Source organism: Pipistrellus hanaki (assembly GCF_964339955.1).
Source record: "Pipistrellus hanaki genome assembly, chromosome: 8".
NCBI classification, from domain to species: Eukaryota; Metazoa; Chordata; class Mammalia; order Chiroptera; family Vespertilionidae; genus Pipistrellus; species Pipistrellus hanaki.
In genome coordinates this window covers 84,741,881-84,769,027 of record NC_140510.1, presented here as the reverse complement: position 1 = coordinate 84,769,027, position 27,147 = coordinate 84,741,881, and the positions used below count along the sequence as shown (strand labels likewise).

At 57.8% G+C, this 27,147-nt stretch overlaps 3 protein-coding genes across 8 annotated transcripts in view; 2 read left to right on the top strand and 1 right to left on the bottom strand.

The window, feature by feature from the left end:
* PNKD (PNKD metallo-beta-lactamase domain containing) overlaps nucleotides 1–21,955 on the bottom strand; it is a 63,587-nt gene extending 41,632 nt beyond the window's left edge. The window contains exons 1-3 of one of the 2 annotated variants that reach the window (XM_084891979.1): nucleotides 21,840–21,955; nucleotides 20,917–21,085; nucleotides 19,018–19,448 (exon numbers count right to left, since the gene is read on the bottom strand). In XM_084891979.1, coding sequence (XP_084748105.1) covers nucleotides 19,256–19,448; nucleotides 20,917–21,085; nucleotides 21,840–21,906 — 429 coding nt within the window. In that variant the 5' untranslated portion in view covers nucleotides 21,907–21,955 and the 3' untranslated portion in view covers nucleotides 19,018–19,255. Of the gene's footprint in view, nucleotides 1–19,017; nucleotides 19,449–20,916; nucleotides 21,086–21,839 lie in introns of those variants that run through there. The other variant, XM_084891977.1, reaches the window with a different exon arrangement.
* TMBIM1 (transmembrane BAX inhibitor motif containing 1) lies at nucleotides 354–18,360 on the top strand. Of its 5 annotated transcripts, XM_084891985.1 has the most exons (14): nucleotides 420–485; nucleotides 2,830–2,895; nucleotides 5,212–5,264; nucleotides 10,393–10,627; nucleotides 12,137–12,231; nucleotides 12,922–12,986; nucleotides 13,140–13,193; nucleotides 13,630–13,680; nucleotides 14,377–14,416; nucleotides 14,610–14,647; nucleotides 14,792–14,879; nucleotides 15,380–15,475; nucleotides 16,565–16,618; nucleotides 16,995–18,360. In XM_084891985.1, exons 4-14 carry the CDS (start codon nucleotides 10,432–10,434, stop codon nucleotides 17,139–17,141), a joined length of 924 nt encoding a protein of 307 aa, XP_084748111.1. In that variant the 5' UTR covers nucleotides 420–485; nucleotides 2,830–2,895; nucleotides 5,212–5,264; nucleotides 10,393–10,431; the 3' UTR covers nucleotides 17,142–18,360. The 5 variants fall into 5 exon arrangements, with proteins under 5 accessions (XP_084748108.1, XP_084748112.1, XP_084748110.1 ...); XM_084891986.1 differs by lacking the exon at nucleotides 5,212–5,264 and having other exon boundaries at nucleotides 392–485; XM_084891984.1 differs by lacking the exon at nucleotides 2,830–2,895 and having other exon boundaries at nucleotides 398–485.
* A 315-nt stretch (nucleotides 21,956–22,270) lies between the features above and the next one.
* On the top strand, nucleotides 22,271–27,086 carry AAMP (angio associated migratory cell protein). The gene is made up of 11 exons (XM_084891980.1): nucleotides 22,271–22,476; nucleotides 22,873–23,028; nucleotides 23,703–23,822; nucleotides 24,334–24,473; nucleotides 24,723–24,867; nucleotides 25,154–25,237; nucleotides 25,353–25,468; nucleotides 25,602–25,705; nucleotides 25,853–25,943; nucleotides 26,090–26,244; nucleotides 26,618–27,086. Exons 1-11 carry the CDS (start codon nucleotides 22,356–22,358, stop codon nucleotides 26,691–26,693), a joined length of 1,308 nt encoding a protein of 435 aa, XP_084748106.1. The 5' UTR covers nucleotides 22,271–22,355; the 3' UTR covers nucleotides 26,694–27,086.
* Nucleotides 27,087–27,147: the final 61 nt, after the last annotated feature.

Here is a 27,147-nt window from a genome sequence, read left to right as displayed (position 1 = left end):
CCTGGGACTGGAACCGGCGACCTCTGGGTGCGTGTGACTCGGCTCAACCAACCGGCCGCACCGGCCAGGGGTAACGTTGCTTTGGGTAATATTTAGTAACAAGAAAATGCTTGTGATAAAACATTAAAGAAAAGCAATAAACAAAGCTTATACAACATGACGTCACTCCTGAGAAACGAGTGAAATGCGTGTAAAGGCGAAGGAGCGCCCAGAGCACGCACTTCCCGCCGGGCGTCGGGCGGTGGGATGAGTGCTTTCGCCCTGTATTTGTGTGTTGTTAAGTTCCCATCAGTGACCACGCTTTGCCTTTAAAATTTAAATCCGAAAGCATAGGCCAGCGAATCGGTCGGGCGGAGGACCTCCCTCCCGGCGGCGGCGGGCGGGGCGGAGGCAGAGCCCAGAGCCCAGAGCCCAGCCCGGCCGCGCGGGCGCTGCCACTTGCGACGCCAGGAGGCCGGGGACCGCCGCCGGACCGGATCTGCCAGGCAAGCGGGGCCCGGCCGCCGGGTCGGGGTCGGGGTCGGGGTCGGGGGCTGGGGTCGGGGGCTGGGGTCCGGGGTCGGGCCGGGCAGGCGCCGGGGCCCCGAACTTTGTGAGCGCGGCGGGCCGTCCCGCCCGGCCCCGCGCGCGGCTGGAGTTCCGCCTTCCCTCGCGCCCGGGCTGGCGGCGCCGCCCGTGTGTCTTCGGGGGCCGAGCGGCGGCGGTGCCCCCGCGGGCGGGCCGGGGTTGGGGTGTCTGCCCCTTCCTGGCGCGCCTGGCGCAGGGCGTGCCCGCAGGGCCAGCCCCGGTGGCGGGAGCGAGGGCTGATGGCTCCGCTGGGGGACCCCGGCCCCAGGCTGCCCTGCCAGCCGGGTGCAGACAGGGGAAGGGCGCTGGGCGGCGGGGAGGCACAGGGTAGCCCGGGGCAGACAGGGGAAGGGCGCTGGGCGGCGGGGAGGCACAGGGTAGCCCGGGGCAGACAGGTGAAAAGCACTGGGCAGTGGGGGAGGCCCAGGGTAGCCCGGGGCAGACAGGGGCAGACAGGTAGACGTGGGGGAAAGACCGGGTGGAAGTGGTGAGCAGCCCTGTCCTGGGTGGGGAGCGGGCGCCTCCCTCACCTCGGCTCTGTCTCACCTTGCTGCTTCCTGCCACTTCCCCGGGCTGGGCTGGAGAGCCACAGGGGCCGCATTGTTCTCCGGCCTCTCTGGGTCAGAGGAGAAAGCCAGCAGGAAAATGAAAGGGGTAAACAAGTGAGCCTGGGGAGGGAGCCAGGGCCAGTGGGAGGGCGACTGGAGGAAGAATGCTGGAGTCCTGGCCCTGATCCTGTGGGTTCTCACCAGTTCTTGTCCCCGGGGGTCTCTACCCCGCTCAGCTCAGCCCGCCAGCCGTGGGGGTCTGCCCGGGTAGCCTGGACGGGGGCAAGTAGGAGCAGGCCTGGGAGCCAGGGTCAGAGCCGCACACGGGTGTCCAGTTCTCTGGGCTCTGAAATATTCATCTCATGGGCGAGCTTTGGTTTCAGAGCTGGTGCTCTGGCCTGGCCAGTGGTGAGGGGAGCGAGGCTCTCCCTGGGGCCGCTTTGTCTGGGACACCGCAGCGTACTTCCTCACCTGCCTGCGCTCCTGCCTCTCCAGCCATGCGGACCCAGACACCCAGGTTGTACCTTAGAAAAAAGCGTCAAGGGCCCTGACTTACTGTCTCCGTTTGCCATGAGCTCAGGGCCTCACCGTAAAAATGGGCGCCTCGGAGAGGTAATGATGGGTTACACTAAGTGTGGGGAGAGCCTCATGTCAGGCCGAGGTAATAGCCACCTCAGTGTAGCCTCCTCCGTGGGAATGGGGGACTGAGCTGCCAGCTGTCCGCCTCAGAGCACTTCCACCCCCAACCCCTCACCCTGGGGCTCAGAAAGAGCAGAGGCCCCGGAGAAGGGACCGCCCTGTGTATCTTCAGAGGATGCGCTGGGAGGCCAGGGAGCGGGAGCTCGAGCTCACACAGCTCTCAGGGAAGGCCCCGCCAGCAAAATGATGCGGGCTTTCTGGAGTATTCTATTGGGAACGCCTGGGAGGGCATGGCCTCAACAGGATCTTCCAACCCTGAGATTCGGGGATTCTAAGCTAACACCTGGGTGTGAGTGTTTGAAGTGGAAGTGATATCCGGAAGTCCACAGTGCTGGGTACCAAGCGGCACTCACTGCAGTGGGCAGGGAGGAAGATACGGGGTCCCTCTTGTGTGTAATGATTGTATTTTTCCGGTTACATTAAGGTGAGGTCAGGGAACGCCAGCTCCTGGCTCTGTGCTGGTTGGAGACGTCACCCAGCGTGGCAGGAACTCCTGCTGTGGAGATTATAAGAGCAGCCTGGGGGGCAGGGGAGGGGAGAGAGGAAGGCGCCCACAGAGGACCCATCCTGGCCCTGAGCCAGCTGACTGTGGGGGGGGGGGCACACTTAATGTGACTGTCGGAGAGGCTGTGTGTGAGGGCCGAGGGTTTAAGATAGGAAGAGTTAGTCAATAACATTGTAGTGCATGTTTGAAAGTTGCTGAGTAAATCTTAAACGTTCTTATCACAAAAAATAAAATTTTGTAAGTTTGTATGGTGATGGATGATAATATTGTGACCATTTTGCAGTACATATAAATATTGAATTATTACATTGTATACCTGACACTTACATAATGTTATGTGTCATTTATACTTCAATTGAAAACAAAAAATGAGAAGGTTTCAGTTTTGATCCCAATTCAGGGCACATACAGGAAGTAACCAATGAATTCATAAATAAATGAAACAACAAATCCATGTTTCGCTCTCTCTTTCTCTTTCTCTTCCTTCTTCTCTCTAAAATCAATAAATAGTCCAGCTAGTGCGACTCAGCGGCTGAGTGTCAACCTATGAACCAGGAGGTCTCGGTTCAATTTTAGGTCAGGACACATGTCCAGGGTGTGGGGTCCATGGGGGGGAGGGGAGGAGAGGATGGGGGAATATGGTGCAGGAGGCAGCCAATCAATGAGTCTCTCTCATCGTTGATGTTTCTCCCTCTCCCTTCCTCTCTGAAATCAATTAAAAATACTTTTAAAAAGTCAATAAATAAACATTAAGGAAAAAAAAAAATAAAGGTATGAGGAGTTAGGACATGAGTCATTCTCAGGGTTAGGTCTATCTGTAAAACAAAGGTGGCCTGCTCAGCATCCGTAGGTAGGTGTGCTTTGATAAAAATGTTTCGGGTTTGAGAAAGTTTGAAGGAACGCAGTTAAACAAAGTTGAACAGGTTTGCTCACTGCAGGACTTCTCAGCAGCCTACTATGCCACTGTGCGTGTGCATTCCCAAAAGGGGATGCGAATTGCTTTTCAGACTGATCTATTCTCAGAGCGCATCCATTCCCATCTCCTGGGCTGTGTTCTTTTTAAAAAATATATATTTTATTGATTTTTTACAGAGAGGAAGGGAGAGAGATAGAAACATCGAAGAGAGAGAAACATCGATCAGCTGCCTCCTGCACACCCCCCTACTGGGGATGTGCCCGCAACCAAGGTACATACATGCCCTTGACCAGAATCGAACCTGGGACCCTTCAGTCCACAGGCTGACGCTCTATCCACTGAGCCAAACCAGCTAGGGCTGAGCTGCGTTCTTGAGAGCAGTCCAGGGAAGGCCTAGCTCTCCACTCTCTGGTCCCAGTAGCAAGCCCCTCCTCCTCTCCCCACCTGGGCTGATTTGGGTGAAAAGGAAGCCAGGGGAGGTCATTTGCATGGATTCCCACAACTAGTGAGTGGTAGAACTTAAACCCGGGTCTCTGGCTTTCTGCCTCAGTCTTTCTTTTCTAGTGTTACCTAGTTTCTCTCCAGGTTGGGGGAGTGAGCTCTTAGGAGATGCTGGCTTAGGGTTCAGGGCAGCTCCGGAGGAGAAGTTTTGGCCACTCCCATTCCCAGAACATGCCACATGCCCTTGCCTCGGTAGACGGTCATCAGAACAGTTAACATGAGTAGTGGCCTCGGCCTAGATTCTTCTGGAAGGAGGTCACTCTGCCCTGCAGTCTCCTGCTCGGGCTTGCTTGGGCTGTCCATTCAGACCATTCAGAATCAGACGGGCAGAGTTGGCGTGGACTTTGGCCTTCGGCTCAGTGTGCTCATTCACTGGTGAGAAGACTGAGCCTGGGATGTGAAGTGGCCTCCCCTGACTCACACAGTGGTCAGGACAAGAGCTCAGCTCCCTGCCTCCTGACCCAGGCCCTGGCCCGGATGGACTTCTACAAGGGGGAGGGGCTGGTATCTGCAGCAAAGATCTCCTCTACCTCAGCCGCCCTGGGTGCTGACCTCATCAGCACGTGACTGGCGGGTGATCTGCTCTGGGCAGGTGTAAAGTCAGACACCGGATTTAGGTTCAAACCCAACTCTTCTGTCCACCCGCTCTGGGACCTTCGATCTGTTTTTCTCCAAATTTCAGTTTTGACATCCGTAGAGTGGGAATAAGAATATGCATCTCACCCAGCTGGTGTGGATCAGTGGTTGAGCATAGACCTATGACCAGGAGGTCATGGTTTGATTCCCAATCAGGGCACATGCCTGGGTTGCAGGCTCGAGTCCCAATAGGGGGTGTGCTTGAGGCAGCCAACAATGATTCTCTCTCATCATTGATGCTTCTCCCTCTCCCTCTCTGAAATCAATATAAAAAGAATATGCACCTCAAGTCTTGCATGCTAAGTACACAGTACTCACTACTTACTGTGAGTGATTCTCTTCTCTCCCTGCCTGCCTAATGGCTTCCTCGTTCCCTACACTGCTCTCCCAGCCTCTGACCACTGGCTTGCCTGGGTCTTTGAGATCACCACACCGATGACACAGTTCTGCCCTCAGTGAAGCGTACGGGGGAGCTGTGGGTGCCTGGGTCCCCCTGCTCTCCAGGGCAGCGTGGAGACGGGAGCCCCCTCTCACTCTGACCAGAGTGAGTGCCCGGTTAGGCCTGGCCTGGGAAGGAAGTCATGGCTGACAGTTCTATTTCTGAGCAGGAGGCAGAGAAGTGGGAAATGAGTGGACTGTTGTGGCTCTGCCTCGGGGGGTGTGCTGCCTTCTGTTTCTCCGAGTTCTCAGACAGTGGGCAGGGCTGGGAATGACACTCCAAACCCATGACCCAGAGGGCTTGTCGTGGGCCGGGACAGGAACTTTCTGGGCTCTGGGATTTCCTAGTCTGTCACGTGACCAGATGATTTCTAAAGTCCAGCCCCGTTCTGATGTTTCAGTTTTTAGATCCACTCAGCGTCATCCTGTTAATCCCAGGGGCCGGGCGGAGAGGGTAAGTGGATTCTGGGCCCACTGGTCCGGGTGCGTCAGGCCTGGTGACATGCCCAGACACTCCTGGGCGTGTCTTTTTCCTCCTCCCCTGCCTGGGGCTGTATGCTGGGGCCGGAGGGTGACTGCTTTCCCGGGTGGGGAGTTGGGTTAGGTGAAGGAAGAGGGAGAAAGAGGCTGTAATAAGAGGCCTGTTGCAGTGGGCCAGGGGCTGCCCTCCGGGGCCTGCTGGGTGGGGTTTCCTGAGACATGCACTCTGAGCTATTCTTTCCACTCTGGCTCTGGGCATCCATTCCTGGCAGGGAGGAGGGCACGCTGCCTGGACCAGTCAGCTGCTCCTTTCCACCCCTCCTTCCAGCGCACACACCCTCTTGCTGTAACCCCAGCAGCACCAGCCTCTCTGCAGATTCCTGAGCCTTAACCCGTAAATGCCCCATCTAGGGGAGCCTGGGCCTCGACTGGCCGCGAGTGTGGTGGCTCCGCTCCCGGGAAGGAGATGCTTCCCTGATGCTGTGCCTGAAAACCTGACAGCCAGCGAGTCCTCCAGCTGAGCCACTTTCGGCTGTTGTGCCGGCTGGGGCTGGGGCCGGGGGTCTGGCAGGAGAAAGGAGAGGTGCCGGCTCCTTTCTGATGAGGGATCAGGGTCATAAGAGAGGGGAGCAAGCTTAGATCTGTGATATGGCAAGGACAGGACAGAGTCTGAATGTCTTGGTAATAGGCATTGTGGCGAAGAATGTTCTAGTGATTCAAGCTGCCTGCAAGTGGAACAGCCTTGCTCCTGTCACTGGATTGTATCCAGTAGGAGCTGAATGCTTGCTGTGTTTTAGGAAAATTCTGGCTTCCAATGGGGAACCTCACTAGTCCTTTTAGCCCCTGGAGACTGTGAGCCCCTCCAGATGACCTGATTCCTGGTTCCTGGGCTCTGGGCTTGAATCATCCTCACTCTAGTTATTTCTCCTTCCCTTTCAACGCCACATTCCTCTCCAGCTCCCACCTGTAGTCATAGCTATGAAAGAAGACACTGGCCACTTCCCCCTTCCCCGGGGCCAGTGCCAGCCCCAACCCCATCCCCAGCTGAGCTCAGTGGGGAGGAGGCCAGGGCTGTCATGAGGGTGGGGCAGCAGCCAGGGAGCAGGCTCAGAACGGCCGGTGCTGCGGGCCGGGCCGAGGCTCTGTAGTCTGGCGCTGCTCAGAGGTGAGAGTGGCTGAGCTCAGCCTCTCCCTGATGGCCTGGCCACTCCTTCTCAGTGCCCAGGCCTCTACACCCGACCCCGGGTCCAGCTTTGTGACAAAGGGCAGGTCACTCTGCCTCCCCATGGCGGTCTCGTTGGCAAAGCGAGGGGTGGCTGAGTGAGTTTCATTTCAGCTCTTAGCAGTGAGACTGTCTCTGACTACCCTCTTTTCCTCCTGGCGGTTGCACAGGACTGGGGACCTGGGCGATTATGAAAGGGGCTGACTGGTCTGGAATCCACTTGCTCTGTAAGCTTTCCATTGTCATTCGGGGTCTTGAATGGGCAGCTATGAGAAGTGATGAGAAGTGTGAACAGACAGGCTGTTTGAATGAGGGATCTGAGCAGGGGCTCTGAGAGCATGGGCCCTGGAGTTGGACTTGGAGCTCACATCTTGACTTCCTCACACCCTAGCTAAGTATCCTTGGGCAAGTGACTTAATGTTTCTAAGCCTCTATTCCTTCATTTGTAAATAGGGAAAATAACATCTACGTTGTTGGCCTCTTTGGAGGATTTAATGAAATGACTAAAAATAGTCAGTATTTATTGTTTATCAGAGGCCAGGCACTGTTCTAAGTGTTCTACGTGTATTTTCTCATTTAATTTTTACAACTATCTGGAGGGTACTATTATAATATCAAACTCATTTTCCAGCTGGAGAAACTGAGGCATAGTGTGGTGAAATGGTCAGTGCCAGTCTCTGGTGAGCATGGCTGGTGGCTGAGGCCCCAGAGAATTGGACTGTGACCTCCTGTGTCCCCCAGGCAGAGCCACTGGTGAATTCCTCTGACACCAGAGAGTCAGAGGGAGCCCTCATGAGTCAGCAGCCCTCTGCACTGGGCTGGAACGTTGGGTCCTCCTGGCCCATCTAAGGCCGGCCTTACTCTCCCTGGCTCACCCTTCAGTCTGAGAGGGACCTGCTCGTCCGGCTCAGCTCTGAAGAAGGAAGGAGGCGCGGCTGGCCGGCCAGGTACAGGGCAGGCACCGCGTAGCCTGGCTTCTCAGGGGGGCTCCAGGATCCCAGTCTGCTAGAGCTGGAAATGAGTCAGGGACCGCCTGGTCCACTCAGCTCATTTCACAGAGGGCACCCTGAGGACGCAACAGACCTGGTACTGGTGACACTGGGGCTCAGCTGGAGCTTCTGACCACAGGGCCTTTCTTGCCAGTGCCCCCTGCTGCGGTCAGCCTGTTCACCTATATGCCACCATCTGGATGGTGGACATCAAGAGGTCCGGGGTGCTGAGATGAGGGCAGTAACGACAAATAAACCCATCCCTCTTCCTGCAAACAGGCCACTGTTCTCTTGGTGTTTAAAAGGGGATTTAAAAAATATATTTGCCCTAGACCAGTGGTCGGCAAACTCAGTCAACAGAGCCAAATATCAACAGGACAACGATTGAAATTTCCTTTGAGAGCCAAATTTTTTAAACTTAACATTTTGTTATTGTTGCTGTTAATCCTTACATGAGGAAATTTTTTTCCATTGCTTTTTAGAGAGAGAGAGAGAGAGAGAGAGAGAGAGAGCCGGGGGGGGTGGGGGGGGAGAGAAACATTAATGTGAGAAAGACACATCGATTGGTTGCCTGTGACTGAAGTACATGCCTTGGACCGGAATAGGCAGGACAGCGCTCCATCCACGGAGCCAGACCGGCTAGGGCTAAACAAAACGTTGTCAAAAACAGTGACTATCTCGGTTTCTTAAACTCAGCACACGCAGTTTTCAGTCCTCCCTGCTCCTTTCACTCCCTCTCCTCAGGCCACTCTGCTCCCAGTGCAGGACCAGCACACACCCCCACTTCTGATGCCGGTTTGCTGTGTCACACCTCGCTGTCGGGCCATCTTTCCTGTTTCTTGCTGCGCTGGTCCATTTACTCTGGGAAGATGGAGAACAGCTTTCCTCAAAATAACCCATTTAGAGACTGGCCTGTAACTCAATCCTGCCTCCCCGCCCTCCTGCCCGTCCTCTCTGGATTATCCCAGTTGTCATAAGAGAGAAGAGATAAGGCAGGCCTCTATCTGATCCCTGAACTGTGAGCTGCCCTAAAACACGGCTGCTCCTTCCAGCAGAGGCTGAGGCTGTCTGCTGACCTGGATCTGGGGTGCTTCCGCTCTGTGGGATCTAAAGGTCTGCCCCTCGGAGGGTGCTCTGGGACAGGCGGTGGCTCTGTCAAGGGCTTGTCCCTAATGGGGGCCTTCCAGGGACCTCCTTCTTAGCTCTTCGAAAGCCCCATTTCTGCCACTTAAGAGGGGAATACCAGTCCCGGGGGACATTTCCTTGGCATAAGAGGCATGAAGAACACAGCATGATATGCCCTGGCCAGGTAGCTCAGTGGTTGGAACATCATCCCCATATGCCGGGGTTACAGGGTCGATCCCTATCAGGGCACATGCAGGAACCAACCAATGAATGCAGGAACGGGTAGAGCAACAAAGCAATATTTCTTAATCTCTCTCCCTCTCTCTAAGAATCAATCAATTAAGTAGAAAGAAAGAGAGAAAGAAAGAAAGCAGCATAATACAGACAGTTAGGACCCTGAAGGCCTTGGGGACTCTGGAGGCGCCATTAACCTGCCAGTTCTGTGCTCCCGGAAATCACGTCACTGTTCTGAGCCTTGGTTCCCTCTGAACTGAGCATTTGGGGCCTTGTCCCCCACTTTCCCCTGGCTGAGGGGTTCCCCCTCCTGCAGAGAAGGTAGTGACTGGACCTCTGGCATGAATCCTTAGGGCCCCCTCTTCCCTGCTAGCTGCTGCCCCTGGTGGAGACAGGCAAGAATCACAGGGACACTAGAGACCCTGGGGTTCAAAACGAGTGTCTCCCCCTCTCCGGGGGCTTTGAGGCCCTGCACGCACTGTCCAATCCCCGACTAGGCCATGGAGAGAGCAGTGGCAGCCACAGGCTGCTCCACACCCATCTGACACGCCTAGGCTGTTATTTGAAAGAACCAGAAAGTTCTGTCCAGACCTGCCCTTTTGCGTCTCCTCCCAGCTCTGGTGGCCAGCTCTGCACCCATTCCCCCTGACTCAGGCGTCCCCTGACTCAGCCTGCCACTGTCCACAGCCCTCTGCCCTCCCACGCTGGGGCTGGTGGCTCCAGCACCAGGCTAGCTTGTTGTCCTCCCTCCTCCCCCACCATCTGCTTGGCTCCTCCCCAGCTCTGCCTTTCAGGCCTGACTCTCCTGCCAGCTGCCATGGGGGCTGGGTTGACCCTTCAATGGGTCCCAGCCGGCCCTGTGATTCACCAGGCTTTGCTGGGCCATTGGGCTTCTTCCCTGCTACTAGGAAGCCTTTTAAAATATTTTATATTCTTTATTTTAAAAAACTGATTCCAGAGGGAGGAAAGGCGGGGGATAGGGGGGGGGGGGGGAGGTAGTGAGAAAGAGAAAGAGAGACATGAATCTGAGAAACATCTATCTGTTGTCTCCCACACTCTCCCTGCCTGGGGATCAAACCCACAATCTGGGTATGTGCTCTGACTGGGAATCGAACCTGCCATGTTTTGGTGTACAAGACAATGCTCCAACCAACTGAGCGACCCTGTCCAGGGCTAGAAGGCATTCTTAAAGGATCACAGGGGAGTTCTGGGGCCCCTGCTCCTCATCCTTACCCCTCTGGTGCCCGGTGATACCTCTGGTCTCTCGTGCCCCCCCTCCCCTTGCCCCGCCACTCATGGCAGGATGCTGCACTGGGAAGGCTGTGGGCAGAAGGCTGGTGTGAAGGGGAGGGGCTGGGGCCAAGCTGGTGGGCCAGAGGCGCTATAGCAGCGGGGAGGATGGCCTGTGGGCAGAGGATGGCACCCCGTGACGGAGAGGAAATAGGAGGCTCTCTTTCCACAGAGACCTCCGGACGGGGGTGGGTGAGCTGGGCCCAGGCACTCATGACTGCTTTTCTTGTCTTCCACTTCAGGTCCAGCCACTGGGGTCTCCCCACCGCCCTTGAGTGGCCATGTCCAACCCCAGCGCACCCCCTCCGTATGAGGACCGCAACCCCCTGTACCCTCCACCCCACGGGGGCTATGGGCAGCCTTCTGTCCTGCCCGGCGGGTACCCTGCCTACCCTGCCTACCCACAGCCTGGCTATGGTCACCCTTCTGGCTACCCACAGCCCATGCCTCCTGTGCACCCGATGCCCATGCACTACGGTGAGTCCTGAGGGGGGCTGGCGGTGGGTGGGAGGGGGCCTGGCGGCACTGAGCCACCTCATTCGTTCCTTTCCAACTCCCTGTTAACCGGGTTTTCATCTCCATTTCCCATCTTGGTTTCCTCCCTGCTCAGTCCTAGCTCCCCTGGGCCTCCTGTTAGCCCGTTATTCAGCAGGGTGTCTGAGTGATAAGACACCCCGGAAGTTACACACCAGAGAAGGTGCTGGGTGAAGTAACTCATTACTGGGCAGCCGTTCCTAACTAGGGGCCCCTCTCCCCCCAGTTCCCCTCTCCCTTTGGAACGGAGGTACCTTTTTTTTTTTTTTTTAAATCCTTGTCCTTTAAGGTAACATACGGTTTTTGCAAACATCCAGAGGCCATTTGGATGTTTGGTAATCACCCTGGCACGCAAATGCCGTCGGGTCTATGAGATAAGATGAGAAGGAAGTGACTTTCCGAGCAGCCCACACGCGGACTTTGGAAGCAGCCCCAGCATTCCAGGAATGCCCTGGGGCCTGGGGCCAGCCCAGGCTTCTCTGGCCACGTCTGCTCGCTGCACTATCAGTGGTCAGTCACAGTTCCAGTTCCGTCTTGTCCTGGGAACGTATATCCCTGACATGTGCGTTCTCTCTGAGTCCTACTTGTTGACCTGAGTTAGATCATGGTCTACACACACTCTTCTCCACCCTGCACACACATGTGCTGTGGTTTTTGTTGTTTTTAATCCTCATCTGAGGATATTTTTTCCATTGATTTTTAAAGGGAGTGAGGGAGGGGGAGAGACAGAAAGAGAAACATGGATAGGAGAGAGACACATGGACATGGTTACCTCCCGCACACGCCCTGACTGCAGTGGGGATCAAGCCTGCAGCCCAGCCGAGGTACATGCCCTTGACTGGAATCAGACTTGGGACCCTTCAGTCCAAGGGCTGACGTCTAACCAGTGGGCCAAACTGGCTTGGGCTGTGCAGTGTTTTTACCTTCCTTTTCCTCCTCCTATGGCGTCCCCTGCCCTGACCCCGCCCTCCAGCTTCTCTGGCTGACACTCTAGTTTAGGGGTGTCGAACTCAATCAGAGAAGGGGCCAAAATCTAAAATCCAGCCTAAATCGCGGGCCGAATGGTTTACTGAACAGTCATAAACTGACAATGTCATACACTGACAGCGGAGTGCAGTGATGACGGCGCGGTGCGGGCCACATTGCAAGGCCTGGCGGGCTGGATTTGGCCCGCGGGCCTTGTGTTTGACACATGTGCTCTAGTTCATGTGCCTGCATCCGTGTGTTCATACACCAGAGCACGCAGGCGAGGGCTGGGCACCCTGGCCAGGAGCCCTCCATGCTCGCTGATGGGTCACCGTGGGCATCTGGAGGACCTGGCGTGGGCGGGGAGTTCGTTCGAACACACACTTGGTTTGTGACTGGAGATACCCGGGACTCTGAGATAATGTCACAGGGGCTTTGGGATGGAGGCCACATGTTCCCAGTTGGTCACATATGATCTTCCCCCAGGCCCAGGCTATGATGCCGAGGAGAGAGCGGTGAGTGACAGCTTCGGGGCTGGAGAGTGGGATGACTTGAAAGTCCGACACACCTTCATCCGAAAGGTGAGCTGTGGGCGGGGAGGCGGTGTACCGGCCCTTCGGGCTGCGGGAGGGGGGTGGTTGGCGGGAGGCACCGTTAGCCTGGAGACTCATTCCCATGGAAATGGCCGCTGCCTTCCAGGTTCTCTCTAGCCTGCACGCTTTCATCCCTGTTCCCTAACCTTTCGCTCCTCTTTCCGTGACCTTGTTTTGGGGTCCGACAGATTCAGTTTGGGGAAATCTCAGCAGACTCCGCAAAGTGTTCTGTCCTCCTTAGATTTCTTCCTCCTGTTTGGCTGTAAGCAACTGGAAGCCAGGAATGATGGCAGCCCACCCTCCCTTCCCCACTTCCGTGTGCACAGCATCCTGCTCAGAGTAGACAGACACTGACAGTGTCAGCCTGAGCGGCTGCAGCTACGGGGCCGCACTGGCTGTGCACTGCGGCAGGGGAAGCAACAGTAAACCGAGGCTGGATGTCAGCCAGGGACTGGGGGGGTCAGGGAGCAGCTCTGAGATGTGGATAGTCCTGGGGCTAGCCTCTCCACCGGCTGCAGCTGGGGAGGGCTCTGGAGTGGAAACAGAGTGGATCCTTCAAATTAAAAAGGAGGCTCTCCTCACGGTGAATAGACAGGGAGGAGTCACTGGGCTCCTGGTCTGGGGCTGGCTGCTCCTGGGGAGAGGCAGGGGTGGGGTGTTGACCCATCTGTGTTGCAGGTTTACAGCATCATCTCCGTCCAGCTGCTCATCACAGTGGCCATCATCGCCATCTTCACCTTCGTGTGAGTCTGTGCCTCTGCCCCATGTGGAGCTCTGGGCCCTGGGCCTGCTCGGCGCCTGCCGGAGCTGGGGTGGGCCTTGGCCGGAGGGACGGAAGGAGGACTGGTGTGGGCAGTGAGGAAACAGCGTGACTCCTGCCTTCTCTTGCTCCACAGGAAGCCGGTTGGCGAGTTTGTGAGGAGAAACGTGGCTGTCTACTACGTGTCCTAGTGAGTCCGTGTTCCTCTGCTGGGGGAAGGGGTGGGGGGTGACAGCCCTCTGGACCTCTCAGAGCAGGGACCTAAATGCTGTTTGTGCAGGGCCCCCCACGTCGCCATCTCTGTTGGGAATGTGGGTGCATGCCACCCCGGGAGGGCAGCACAGACTCCTAAGAGCAGGGGTGGGGAACTGGTGGCAACACACACAAAGTAAAATGGTCCCCACAGTCCGTTAGCCTGTCCACTCGGACCTCCTCCACCCTCTTCCTGGCCAGACCCCCTGTAACAGTGCCCGTGGCTGGGTGATCTTGTCCCACCGGATAGCTCCCCCAGACTTGCAAACAGCTCTGTGGGCTCCAGCCTGCTGGCCCGGTGAGCGCTGTCAGGGGGGCCAGGAGGGACCGAGTGCTGACCAGGCTGTGGACTACTTCCTTCTCTTTCTCCGCAGTGCTGTCTTCCTGGCCACCTACCTGACCCTTGCCTGCTGCCAGGGACCCAGGTGAGTCCCACAGACTTAGACAAAGAGAAGGGATGGCAGGGGACAGGAGTGGGGCCAAATGTTTTGGGCAGAAAGGGGACTCCCTATAGCAGCTGAATGAAGACTTACAGGCAGTAATGAGGATGGTAGCAGCTACATGCAGGTGTGTACAGTGCCTGCCTGGTGCCCCAGCCTCTCCCCCCCCCCCCCCCCAGGCACATTACCCTTGCCTTTCTCTCCTAAGCTCCAAGGGCCCTTCAGCATCTACAACTAGTTTCCTGAGCCTCTGCAGCCCGGCTGGCTCACTTCCACTACCTCTGTAACTTTAATAAACTTTCCATTACAGTTTAAAAACAACCAAGTACCTTGCCTGTGTGGGATCTATTTAGCTATGTAGCCATTATTCTTACAGCAGCCCTGCAAGCTATGTACATTTTACCATTTAACAAATAGGAAGAACCCAAGGCTCGGAGAGGCTGAGTAACTGCCAGTCACACAGATAGTGTAAAAGCGCAAATGAACCCAGGTCTTTGTGGCCCCACAGCCCCACCTGTCCTATTGCCTGTGCTGTCCCTCCGAGAACACCTGAGCCAGCCCCCCCCCCCCCCCCGCCCCAGCAAAGGCCTAATCTCCAAGCACCTGGGCCAACCTTCCTTCTGCTAGAGGACTGGTGCCTGGTTGGCCCGAGTCACTGAATTATGGTTTCTTTCCCTCCAGACGCCGGTTTCCATGGAACATCATCCTGCTGACCCTCTTTGTAAGTCCAGGGCGTGGAGGGATGTGGAGACGGTGTGAGGGAGGGTGAGGGAGGGGATGCCATGGTGGAGGTGTCTGGTTCTCTCCGTCTCCATATCCTTACGCCCGTCTCCTCAGCCACATCTACTCCCAGCCCTGACACTGCCATGGCCATGCCTCTCTTAAGTTTCACTCTTGTCTCTCTCCTTCCTCAGACTCTGGCCCTGGGCTTCATGACGGGCACCATTTCCAGGTACAGTGGGGGACAAGCCCCGGTGCTCCGGGAAGTGTGTTACGGGCAGCGGCAGCCCTGGGCTGGCACCTGTGCATGGGGGAAGTGGTTTTGAAGTCAGTCCCGTGTGGCTTACGCCTCTGGCCTCCCTCTCCTTCCCCTCAGTATGTATGAGACCAAAGCCGTCATCATCGCTATGATCATCACTGCTGTGGTGTCTATCTCAGTCACCATCTTCTGCTTCCAGACCAAGGTGAGGTTGGGGGGCCCTCCACCCCCTTCCTTAGACGGAGCTGGCCCTTGAGGCTTGGCGCTTGAGCAGGCCCGGGAGGGCCCAGACCCCTAGACTGGGGGTTCCCTCAGAGACCCTGACCCCTTCCCTTCAGACTCGCAGGGGTCTTCAAACTACGGCCCGCAGGCCACATGTGGCCCGCAGAGGAGTCTGATCCGGCCCGCCAGGTTTTTTGGGCAGTGAGCGCAGCCGAGGTGTTACAGTAGGAATTAGTAGTTCATATAGTCCGGCCCTCCAGCTCTCTGAGGGACCGTGATCTGGCCCACACTTTAAAAAGTTTGAGGACCCCTGCTTCAGAGCTACACCTACAGAACTGCTCCCTTTGTCAGTCCTCAGAATGCCACTCCCCCGCCCCCAGGGGGCAGCACTGGGACTGCTGGGAGGCCGGGGAGCAGGGCCAGTCCGGCTGGCCTGCTGGTTGTGACTCCCATCTGACAAACTTCACTCCTCCTTCCTGGCAGGTGGACTTCACCTCGTGCACGGGCCTCTTCTGTGTCCTGGGGATCGTGATGATGGTGACAGGGATCGTCACTGCCATCGTGCTGGCCTTCAAATACGTGAGTGCCTCAGGAGCTGGGACCAGCGAGCCCAGTGGTCAGGGGAGACTTTCTGTAGAACGAGCGCAGCAGGCCCCCAGGCCCCTGGGCAGGCTCTGGCTCCAGGACCCTCGACGGGCCAGCAGAGGCACCAGTGCTGAGGCCCACCCTTCGGGTTAGGGCAATGGTCGGCAAACCGCAGCTCGCGAGCCACATGCGGCTCTTTGGCCCCTTGAGGGTGGCTTGGCGTTAGAACCACTTCTTCAAAATAGACTCGCCCAGCCGAAAACCGACTTCTGTGCATGGGCCATGAAGTTTCCATCGCGCTGTACGTGCGCGCCCACACGTGGTATTTTGTGGAAGAGCCACATCAAGGGGCCAAAAAGCTGCGTGTGGTCCGTGAGCCGCGGTTTGCCGACCACAGGGTTAGGGTACGGTTATTTCTCTTCAGCATCAGGCGGCCTGGGCCATGGCACCTGGAGCCTTGGACAGCATCACGGAATCCCATGGGAAGCAGTGGGTGAGGCGTGGCACTGAGACAGGTCCTAGGAGGTGGTGGGAGGAGCCCATGGCACAGGGGGAACACGGAGTGGAAGGGGAAGCATGAGCACAGGAGGGCTGCCTGCCCTCAGTGGACAGGCCCCTGGGAGGCTGCTGAGCAGGCTGCAGGGGTGCTCTCTGACTCTGATGTTCACCAAGTGGCTGGGGCTTCCCTCCCACCCCCCTTCTTTAGTCTGTCCCCCCGGGGTTGGCTCAAGCAGCATCGCCCTGAAGGTGGACTGTGACTGGGGCAGGATGCTGGGCTCTTTGACCAGCGCTTGCCTGAGCCTGCCCCTCCCAGAGCTGCCATCCAACCACCACTCTCTCCCTGAAATATATGGACCCTCTGTCCCTCACTCACTTCGGAGACTGATTTTCACATGGCCACTGGAGGATGGGCTGTTTTCTCTGCCAGATCTGTTCCCATTCTTAATTTCCCCCAGGATCGGGAAGGCAGAGGTAGTTCTTCTGTTTAGGTAGCTGCCTGGATCCATCCCCTTGGAAGTCCTGACAGCTCACTTTGGTGGTGCTGTGCTAAGATGTCTAACACCCCCCTGTTCCCTCTCTCAGATTTACTGGCTCCATATGGTCTACGCTGGTCTGGGCGCCATTTGCTTTACCTTGGTGAGTAAGGCCTGCCTCTCTGGGAGGGGAGCTGAGGGAGGGGAGGGAGGAGCTGAGTGGGTGGAGCATCACTTTAGGCTACTTGGGAGGCAGGGAATGTGGCCACAACTGCCCTTCCCTATCTCCTGTCAAGAGGTTTGCTGGTTTTCTGGGACCTCTGCCCTCTTGTGCCCACACTGCCTGCAGTAGAACACTCAGCAGGCGGACTAAGGAGAGTGTCTCTCCTTTTCTAGACTGGGAACTGCTTAAGAGTAGAGACCAGGTGTTGTGCTGTTCATTAATGTGTCCCCTAAGTCACACTCCGGGTACAGATCTGCTGACCAGAGACGAGTTCTGGCATTGCACCCCGGGGTCTCACTCGTGCTTGTTCCCGCAGTTCCTGGCTTACGACACCCAGTTGGTCCTGGGGAACCGGAAGCACACTATCAGCCCAGAGGACTACATCACTGGCGCCCTGCAGATCTACACCGACATCATCTACATCTTCACCTTTGTGCTGCAGCTGGTGGGGAGTCGCGACTGAAGAGCGCCCCCAGTTCCGCTCCACTGTGGGCTCTCCCGCTCAGAGGGCCCTGGGACAGGGTCTGGGCCACAGGAGCCTTTCCTCCCCCTGAAGTAACACGCCCAGCTTCCTTTCTGTGCTGGGTGACGGCCTCGGTGGCTGTGGCTGTGTGGGTGCCACCTGGGGGGCCGGAGGAACTGGGCACTAACTCTTGCCCTGGATGGACTTGGCAGGGACCAGGCTGAAGATGTGCCTTCTCCCTCCACCCACTATGTGGCACCAAATTCTTCCTAACTGCTGGGGTGGGAGCAGGGGGATGGAAGAGCCTCTTCTGAAACTAAAAGGGAATCTGGATGTAGACGTGACTCTCCAAGGTGAGGAGGTTCCCCACCACCTCTGCCACAGCCTCTGGGCTAGGCACCTCCTCCCTCAACCCCAACAGCCAAAGAGGCTGTCCCGCCTGCGGACTCCTAGGCCATCCTCCTGTGCTCCTGTGGCACACATGTGGCTCCCTGGCTCAGGGAGGTGTGAGCGATGTGCTGTGGTCCCCCTGCTTGGGCTCCTCTCTTGATGCATGTACATATTGTTTACCTGGGATGGGGGGGGAGGGAGAGGACAGGGAGCACACTCAAGCACAGGGGTCAGTACGGAGCAGCGCCTCCCCTGGCTTCCTCATGGCTGTGGTGTGGCAGAGAGCAGGCCCACTGGCAGCCCTCGGGTCCCCATTCTCCGAAGCTGCCTGGGAGGCCTCCCTGTGCTGCTGAGCTGTCAGAGGGACCTCTGGCTTTCCACTCTCAGGCTGCTCCAGGCAGAAAGTGAGGGGCAGAGGTCAGGGGATGGGGTGGTCTGTAGGCTCACGTGTGGCCAGGAAGCGACCAGGATGAGGAGACTGGGTTGGGAGGCCTCGGAGTACCCTATCCAGTCTGATACTGTCCTTTCCTTCTGCTAACCTAGGGAGGGCCCGAGAGCAGGGAGACTTACCCTCTGTTCCTAACTCCTACTGAGGGACTTTAGACTCGGACCAATCTCTAGCCAGCTCCTGCTTTCTTCCTGACACCAAGTGCCTCAAGCTGGAATGGGGGAGGGAACAAGGGTCACTCTAAGGTCACTCTTATCAGGTGGGGTGGGAACCACATCAGCTCAAGGGTATAAGTAGGACTTCCCCAAGTCCTTGGTCCTAAATATATCACATAAAGACATAACTAGAAATATAATAAAGTTTTACATTTAGCAGTTAAAACCTTATTTGCTCTGGTTTTGTTCACTTTTGGTCTGGTCCTGCCCAAAGCATCCACTTCCTAGCTTTGCATTCCGGCTTGCTATCTTCCACCTCTTCTAAGATAACCGAACACACTCTGCCCAGCATTCCTGGGGATGGATGTAAAAGGCTGCTGGAAGTTCGACTTGCGTTACTGGGTCCTTGCGTTACTGGGTCCGGCAGGGAACGTGACCTTTCTTGCATCATGGACCCTTTACAAAGCTCAGGAGAGCTACAAGCTCTTCCCCACAAAGCTGTATGTGTACGATGTCACAGTTGGGCTGGGCTGGGGGGTGGACTGCAGATTCAGGTTTAGGGCCCTGCCTTAGAAATCACTAGTCACAAACCTTTAAAGTAACCCAGGTCTAGGGAGGCCATAAGGAGTACTGCTTTATTTCTTTCACACCCTCAATGCCCTCTTTGATTGTTTATTTATTTACTTGTTCAAAGCTGAGAAAGACCCCACCCTCCTGACCAGCAGCTCTGATAAAGGGCCTGCGCCTAGGCTTGTTGCTTAAGCCTCTGTGGTTTCCCCAGCCATTGATCCGGAACACTGAATGCTTCAGAGAGACAGCTCACATGAGTAACCCACCCCGCCCTCTCCCTCCCATCCCAAGGGACTCAAACATCCAGGCCCGGTTCCTTTCCACTCACACACTCAATAACTTTATTGGCCTTTGACTGGTTTCTCTGGGAGGGGAGGGAGAGCAGGGTGGGACAGGAGGGGGGGGCGGGGAGAGTTAAGGACTGACAGCAGCCTGGGCTTCCTGCGCCCTCTGGTGGACCTTAGAGGCAAGGACTAGAATTGCAGCCAAACGCAAAGGCTTCCGTGGTCTGAGGCCAGTCAATACAGTCTAGGGGAGGGCTGCAGTGTTCCTCAGGTCTGCACCCCAGACCCAGCTTCAGGAGACTGGGCATGCTGGGAGGAGGCCCTGAACCTCTGGCTCTCATACTCGCCCGTGTTGGCTGCCCGCATGTTCTGCCGAGCCTTCATCTGCTTCAAACGGTTCTTGTCCACTTCCCGCTTGGTGAGGATGAAGAGGAGGATACCACAGGGGAAGCCGATGGCCCTAGGGGTGGGGAGATGCACACGGGGTTTGGGGAGGGGCCACGCCTGAGCCAGAGGAGCTGGGGGGGGGGGGGGGGAGAGAATCTCATTCCAGCTTCATCGATCTCATGAACACTGCAATACCTCTTGTATCTATTCAGCCTCCTCGTTGGCTGCTGGAGGGCACTACACAAATCAGATCCTGCTGCTACTCTGCTTAAAATCATTTAACAGCTCTCCATCACTTCCTTGCCAAGTCCAAACACCCAGGCATGGCACAAAAGGCCCAGTGTAGGTGGGTCTCTGCCCACCTCTACATTCCTTTCCCCTGTAGCCTGACACCTCTCAACATGAGCCCGCAAGCCTACACAGTCTATGCATGATTCTCTGATGGCCCATCCCCTTTCGACCCTCAGCAAGTTTCCTCTCTGCCTAAACTGCCCAACACCCTCTCCCAGAGCACCCTCTTACTCTGAGGAACTGCTCCTAGGGAGCACCTTGGTGTGGGGAGAAAGGGCATGGAGTCCAAAGACCTGGTAAGAATCCCAGCTCTGAGCCTTAGCTCTCTCATCTGTGAAATGGAGATGGAGAATTTATCAAAGACGAAAAACCTGACACTGTAAAGTCCTGGAACACCTAAGGTGCTGAAAAAAAAAAAAAAAGTAATTTCCCACCTGACAGGTGTGGCTCAGTTTGTTGAGTATCATCCCATGTCCCGAAAGGTTGATGGTTCGATTCCCCAGTCAGGGCACATGTCCAGGTTGCAAGCTCGATTCCCCACACATTGATATTTCTCTCTCCCTCAAAATATCCTCCCCCCCCCCCTTATACTTATTGGCTTTAACTTATTTCTTTGGATAATCCTCACCCGAGGATATTTTTCCATTGAATTTTAGGGAGAGTGGGAGGGACAGAAGCATCGATGTGACAGAGACATATCAACTGGCTGCCACCTGCACTGGGGCTGGGGTGCTGGGGATCGAGCCTGCGACTGAGGTGTGTGCCCTTGACCAGGGGTCGACATTCTATGCACGGCGCCAAACCAGCTAGGACTCCAAAAATCTTAAAAATTATTTTAAAAATTCTGCTAAGATAAGAACCCTTTGAAAAAATTGGTAATTTACTCTTTTTCCTTTAATATTGATCAGCAATATGTACTAAGGTCAGAGTCAAATCTGAATAATGATGTGTTAAACACCTTTGAGATAAAACCCAATTAGGTCTCACCCCAAGTTCTCCAAAAGAGATGAGACCAGGGAACCAAATTCACATCAGATCAGCTCAGCTTTCTCCACAGAAAACCCACACTCTCCAATTTCACATACTTTCCCCCCCACCCCCTGCCCCACTCCCCTGCGATTCCAGTCCTTGCAGCCAGCAATTCCGTCCCCACAGACCTGGAGTCAGCGTACCACCTGGCATCTGGAGAAGTGTCTGGGCTCTGCCCTCCCCGGTGCCTCTGGGTGGGCACAGGGTTAGCGAACACTCACCAGGCGACTCCCACAGCTTTCATGGGGTTCTTGGCCTTCTTCCTGGGAATGTACTCCAGCTCGGGAGGCAGGGGCTCCGGCTCTTCCTTGCACTCGGGGGAGCTGTGGCTTTGCAGCGCCCGGGTCCTGTTCTGGGCAGCTTTGTTGGCTGTGGCTCCTGCGAGAATCCCTGTGCAGGGAGAACAGGAAGGTCAGCGGGAGGAGGAGGGGAGAGCCCGGGAAGGAAGGAGAGGCTGCGCTCTGAGGCGGGGCAGGGACCGCAGTACGGTGTAACAAGTGCCAGGGGGAATCCGAAGGGCACTGGGAACATCGCCATCGAGGGGACACCTTCGGGAAGCCCCGCTACGTCACTGCGGGCTCGCCACCCCGGAGCCGGGAGCCCGGGCTCCGCTGCTCATCTCCCGAGAAGGCGGGATGGGGAGGACTGCAGTGGGGCTCACGTGAGACGCAGGAAGGGAATCCGCGAAAATGTTTTCAAACCGCAGCAATGGCCAGTGCGGAAAGGGGGCTTAGAGGCGGTCTCCTCCGTCCCCCCGGCTCCTAGGAGAGGATCCCGAAGCCCAGAGAGACGAGCTCCTCCGCCCAAGGTCAAACCGCTCATTGCCCGGGGCTAGAACCCGAGCCTCCGGCTGCCCGGGACTCGCCTCTGCACTGCGGTGAGTGTCCGACACCGGAGCGCGGAGCCCGGGCTTCCCCGGGGCTCCCTCCCGCAGCGAGGGCGCGGAGTGTGTGCGCCCCGACGGCAGAGGGGCGGCCGGGGACCTGAGACCCCCTCACAGCCCCCCAACTCTGCACCCCGCAGAGCGGTGCGAGCAGGAACCCACAGCCCTGACCGCCTGCTCTACCCGGGCTGGATGTAAAAGAAATAAAAAGGGGAGGGGGACCCCTGGCGCCCCTGCCCTCCCCGGGGTCCCTCTCCTTACCCCGGAGGACGCGGGCATTCCTCGCCCCCCGGCCCTTCAGCGCCGTAGCAGCCACCACCGCCGCCATGTTCAGATCCCACCCCCCCCTGCACCGCGGTCCCCGCCGGGAATTGTAGTTTGCGTCAGGGGCCTCCCCCGCTCCTCCCGTCCCGCCTACAGACCGGAAACTACAACTCCCAAAAGCCTCCGGGGCGGGCCGGGCCGAACTCCTCCTCCCAGGAGACCCGGCGGCGCGCACGCTCGCTTGTTTCCCTTCTGCCAGGGGCGGAGTCAGGCCGGGCGGAGTTTGGGTTCCCTCGGCCACGCCCCGCCCCTCTCCCCAGATCTGCTCTGTGGTTGGTGGCTCGGCCATCAGCCCTGTTTCTGATTGGCCGGGCGGCCGTCCCTCTCCCTTTCCGGAGAGTGGCTGACGCCTGTTTCCTCCCGGGGAGGAGGGGCCCGGGTTCCGCGTCGTCGCGCAGCGCTGACTCGGGGAGGCGTTTGGGGCCTGAGAAGTGGATCGGCTGCGCTCGCCGCATGGAATCCGAATCGGAGAGCGGGGCTGCCGCTGACACCCCCCCACTGGAGACCCTGAGCTTCCATGGCGACGAGGAGATCATCGAGGTGGTGGAGCTGGACCCCGGCCCGCCGGACCCGGGTGAGAATGGCCGGTCCGCAGGCCGAGGGGCAGGAGCGCTCACCCCCGGCCTGTGACCCCGGCTTCCCCCCCGCCCCTCTGCACCCTACCGGTCATTCCTACCGACTTTCCCGCCCCCACCCCGAGGGCCCGGGCCTGGCCGGTGGGGGTTCCCTGACGCCTCCTCCGGCCCTTCCCGCACACACCCCCTTCCCAGCATCCCCTCGGCCCTCCCTGCCAGTCTCCGGCCCACGCCAGGTGCGCAGCGTCTCCCGTCCTCGCCCCGCACACCTTCTCGCTCCCGCTGCTCGTCTGACCTCACTCTGGCCACATGACCCACCCCAGCCCTCCCCACGCTGGTCTCCATTCCCCTTCCCGCCTGCTAAGCCCCATCTTTGGACCCTCTGATCAATGCAGATGATCTAGCCCAGGAGATGGAAGATGTGGACTTTGAGGAGGAGGAGGAAGAGGAAGAGGGCAACGAGGAGGGCTGGGTCCTGGAGCCCCAGGAAGGGGTGGTGGGCAGCATGGAGGGCCCGGACGACAGCGAGGTCACCTTTGCACTGCACTCAGGTAGGTCTCTTAGGAGATCCATCCTAAGCTCAGGCCCGGAGCCATTTGAGCATCCCATGTCGGCTGTGTACTGGGCATTCTGCTGGCCCTGGTCCGGAGGAGCTCACAGGAAACGGGCAGGGTGATGGGATGGAGGAGAGCCTGGCTCCTGAGTCAGCTGAGAAACCTGTGTTCCACTCTTACCTCTGCCCCTCACCAATGTACGATCTGTAGGAGTCTCCCTGGGTCTTAGTTTTCCTTTAAAACGTTACTTTGGTGTAAGTCACATGGAGCGTGTTTTATATAATCCTCAAATGCCAGCTTTTAGTAAGGAACCAGGAGCACAATGTTCTCCTCCCTCTGTGTGTACCCAGCCAGGCGGCATCCCGTGCTGAGAGCTGTAAGCCCTGCACACACACTTTCCTGTGCTCCGTGGCCTCAGTGTGGGGTGGTGCAGGGGGCGGCATCGTAAGGGGGCATCTGCTCCGGGGAAGGATTTGGAGCTTGGCGAGCTCGGGGAGGGGTTTCTCCAACTGTCTGATGCTTGAAGCTTAGGAGGAATCGGATGCATCCTGCTTCTCCAGGAGGAAAGATGTGCTCCTCTGGGTGGAAGGGGGGGGGGCCTCCTGCCGGCCTGAAGGACAGAACCCAGGGGGAGCCCCAGCCCCTCACTTGTGAACTCTCTCTCGGGACAGCATCCGTGTTCTGTGTGAGCCTGGACCCCAAGACCAACACGCTGGCGGTGACGGGGGGTGAAGACGACAAAGCCTTCGTGTGGCGGCTGAGCGACGGGGAGCTGCTCTTCGAGTGTGCAGGTGAGGGCCGCTGAGGGCGTGTCTGTGGAAGTCTTCTGGGGCAGGCCGCGGCGGTGGCACAGCTCACAGCCACTCACTGACCCCATTGTGCCAGCTCCGTGCTGGGCCTGAGGCCTCTGGAGAGGATAGCACAGTCTGTTGTGGATCTAGGGGAGGGAGGCACTGAGTGGGCAAGGGCGTCTGGGAAAGGCTTGAGAGGAGGAGACCGGGCTGATGAGGGGTATCTGGGGAGAGGGAAGGGGTGGGTATTCCAGGCGGAGGTGCAGAGCGGGCAGCAGGGAAGACCCAGGCCTGGGCTCCGTGAGGCTGAGAGGAGGGCCAGCATCGCCTTCCTTGGGAGACCCGGTGTGCTGATTCCTGAAACCGCAGTGAATCTGGTCACCTGTTCTGCTGGGATCCACGTTTTCCTCTCTCAGCTGGTCCTTCCAGGAGGCCAGACACCCAGGTCATGGGCCCCCAAGCACAAGGTGCCCTGATGTTCTCTGTTTCTTTGTTTTGTTTTGTTTTTAAGGCCATAAGGACTCTGTGACTTGTGCGGGTTTCAGCCATGACTCTGCCCTGGTGGCTACCGGGGACATGAGCGGCCTCTTGAAAGTGTGGCAGGTGGACACCAAGGAGGAGGTCTGGTCCTTTGAAGCAGGAGACCTGGAGGTGATTAGAGTGGATTCAGCTCAGGGCCTTGGTTGGTAGTGGGTAAGAGCTTGGGGCTTCGGTTCCACCTTTACCAGACCAGGCCGTCTCTGACCAGTGCACTCTCAAGGTACAGCAAGAACGTCTGTGCCTGTTACCCAGACTGCCCTCCCTGACTCAGAGCAGAGGCAGCGTGGTGGGGCTCAGAAGACAGGTTCCTAGGTGGGGTGGGGTGATGGGCCTCCCTGCTGACTCTTCCTCCCTGTCCAGTGGATGGAGTGGCACCCTCGGGCACCTATCCTACTGGCGGGCACTGCTGATGGCAACACATGGATGTGGAAGGTCCCCAGTGGCGACTGCAAGACCTTCCAGGGTCCCAACTGCCCAGCCACCTGTGGCCGAGTCCTCCCTGATGGTGAGATAAGCTCCTCCGAGTTCCTTTCTTGAGTGGAGAGAGGTTGGACCCAAGGCTCAGCCCGCACTCTGAGCCTGTTCTCAGGAGCACTGACCTCAGGCCCCGGAGCAGACAGCTCCCTCTTTTCCACCCTGAACTAGGTCTGCTCTGCGGGGTCCTGGGTGGTGGTGGCTCCCTCCTTTTCCCTTCCTCTTCTGGCTCCCGCCCATATCCCCACTTCCCTCTCTGGGTGTGTCTGAGTGTGCTGTCTGTCTTTCTCTCTTCATCTGTGCTTCTGGCCCTGTAGGAAAGAGAGCTGTGGTCGGCTATGAAGATGGCACCATCAGGATTTGGGACCTGAAGCAGGGAAGCCCTATCCATGTGCTAAAAGGTATCGGAGTTGGGGGAAGCGTTAGCTGCGGCCTTTGTGGGGGAGGGGCTAAGGCCTGGGACAGGACTCGGAGGGGACAGGGTGAAGTCTGACTTACTCCTTTGCTGCCTCCTAGGGACTGAGGGTCACCAGGGCCCTCTGACCTGTGTTGCCACCAACCAGGATGGCAGCCTGATTCTGACTGGCTCTGTGGATTGCCAGGCCAAGTTGGTCAGTGCCACTACTGGCAAGGTGAGTGAAACTCAAGCCTGGCTGTGAGGCCTTCACTCTTCTCCCCTCCTTTCTTATCCTTCACTCCACCTCCCTCCTCTGTGAGAGGACCGTGTTTCTAGGACCTTCTCTGACACTTTCCTCTGGCTCATAGGTGGTGGGTGTTTTCAGGCCTGAGTCTGTGGCCTCCCAGCCCAACCTGGGAGAAGGGGAGGAGAGCGAGTCCAACTCAGTGGAATCCTTGGGCTTCTGCAGTGTGTGAGTGTGAGCTGAGGCTTTGGCCTGGAGGCCGCCTGGAGAAGAGAGGGGCTGAGCTTGGGGAGGGGCCTGGGCGGGGAGACCAGGAAGGAACAGGGCCCGTGGGCCCAGGCCCCTCTGTGAGCTTGGTGGTGCTCCCTCCCCCAGGATGCCTCTGGCAGCTGTTGGCTACCTGGATGGGACCTTGGCCATCTATGACCTGTCTGCGCAGACCCTCAGGCACCAGTGTCAGCACCAGGTACGGGCACCTGTGGGAGGCCCAGGACGGTCAGCATCCACCCCGACCTGGCTCCTGCGTGGTCCTGTCTGTGGCCCGTGTTCCCACCTCCCTCCCCGAGCTGCTCCTCGCTCCTCTCACGCCCACCCTGCCTCTCCACCGCGCAGTCCGGCATCGTGCAGCTGCTGTGGGAGGTGGGCACCGCCGTGGTCTACACCTGCAGTCTGGATGGCGTCGTGCGCCTCTGGGACGCGCGGACCGGCCGCCTGCTCACTGACTACCGGGGCCACACGGCCGAGATCCTGGACTTCGCCCTCAGCAAGTGAGTGAGCGGGCGGGGCCGGGGTTCTGTATTCGGAGGTGGGGAGAGCCTGGGGGCCACTGGGACCCGGGGTGTGGGAGGCCTTCCTGCGGGAAGCCTGAGGGAGCTGCCGCTTCTGGGTGACAGTGACTTGCTGGGTCTCATGTCAGTCCCGGGGCTGAGGGGCTGGGACTGCCTCCCCAATGTTGTGGTTCCTCTCATTTCCTCGCTCACTCTGGCTTCACGTGTGTTCACTGGACACGGGTGTGTCAGCTGGTGCTGGGCACCGAGGGCATGGAACTGGTGTGCTCGAGAGGCCCCGGGGGCTCCTGGGTCATGGGCTTGAGCCAGCCCAGAGGCCCCATCCCCATGAGCCTCTTCTTTCTGTCCGCAGAGATGCCTCCCTGGTGGTGACCACCTCAGGAGACCACAAAGCAAAAGTGTTTTGTGTCCAGAGACCTGACCGCTAGCTGCAGCCCCTGCGGTGTCTGGTGTGAGGAGGTGAAGGGAGGCCCCTCCCCAGCAGAGGCGGAGGGTGTGAGGGAAGAGGAGGGGAGGGGCTTCGGACTACTTTCCACCCCTTCACACTGACGTGCCCCCTGTCCCTTTCTTCTCTTAAGAGACCCACCCTTCACCCCTCAGGCCCTCCCCCTCCCCCAAACCCGGGGGATCTCTGAGGGAGGTTCAGACCTCTTTCTCCTTCATTTCATTTGTGGGTGTGAGTCATGGGGTGCCTATTTGTATGTGGGGAGTAGGTGTTTGAGGTGCCTGTTCTTTCCCTTCCCAAGTCTCTGGGGGTGGAAAGGAGGAAGAGAGAGATTAGTTACAGATTTTAAAGATGTAAATAAAATATACTTCCCAGAGACCATGTCTGTGGATTCTGTGGGGGCTGGGCCTGAGGAAGAGCTGTTGAGGCCCCCCATG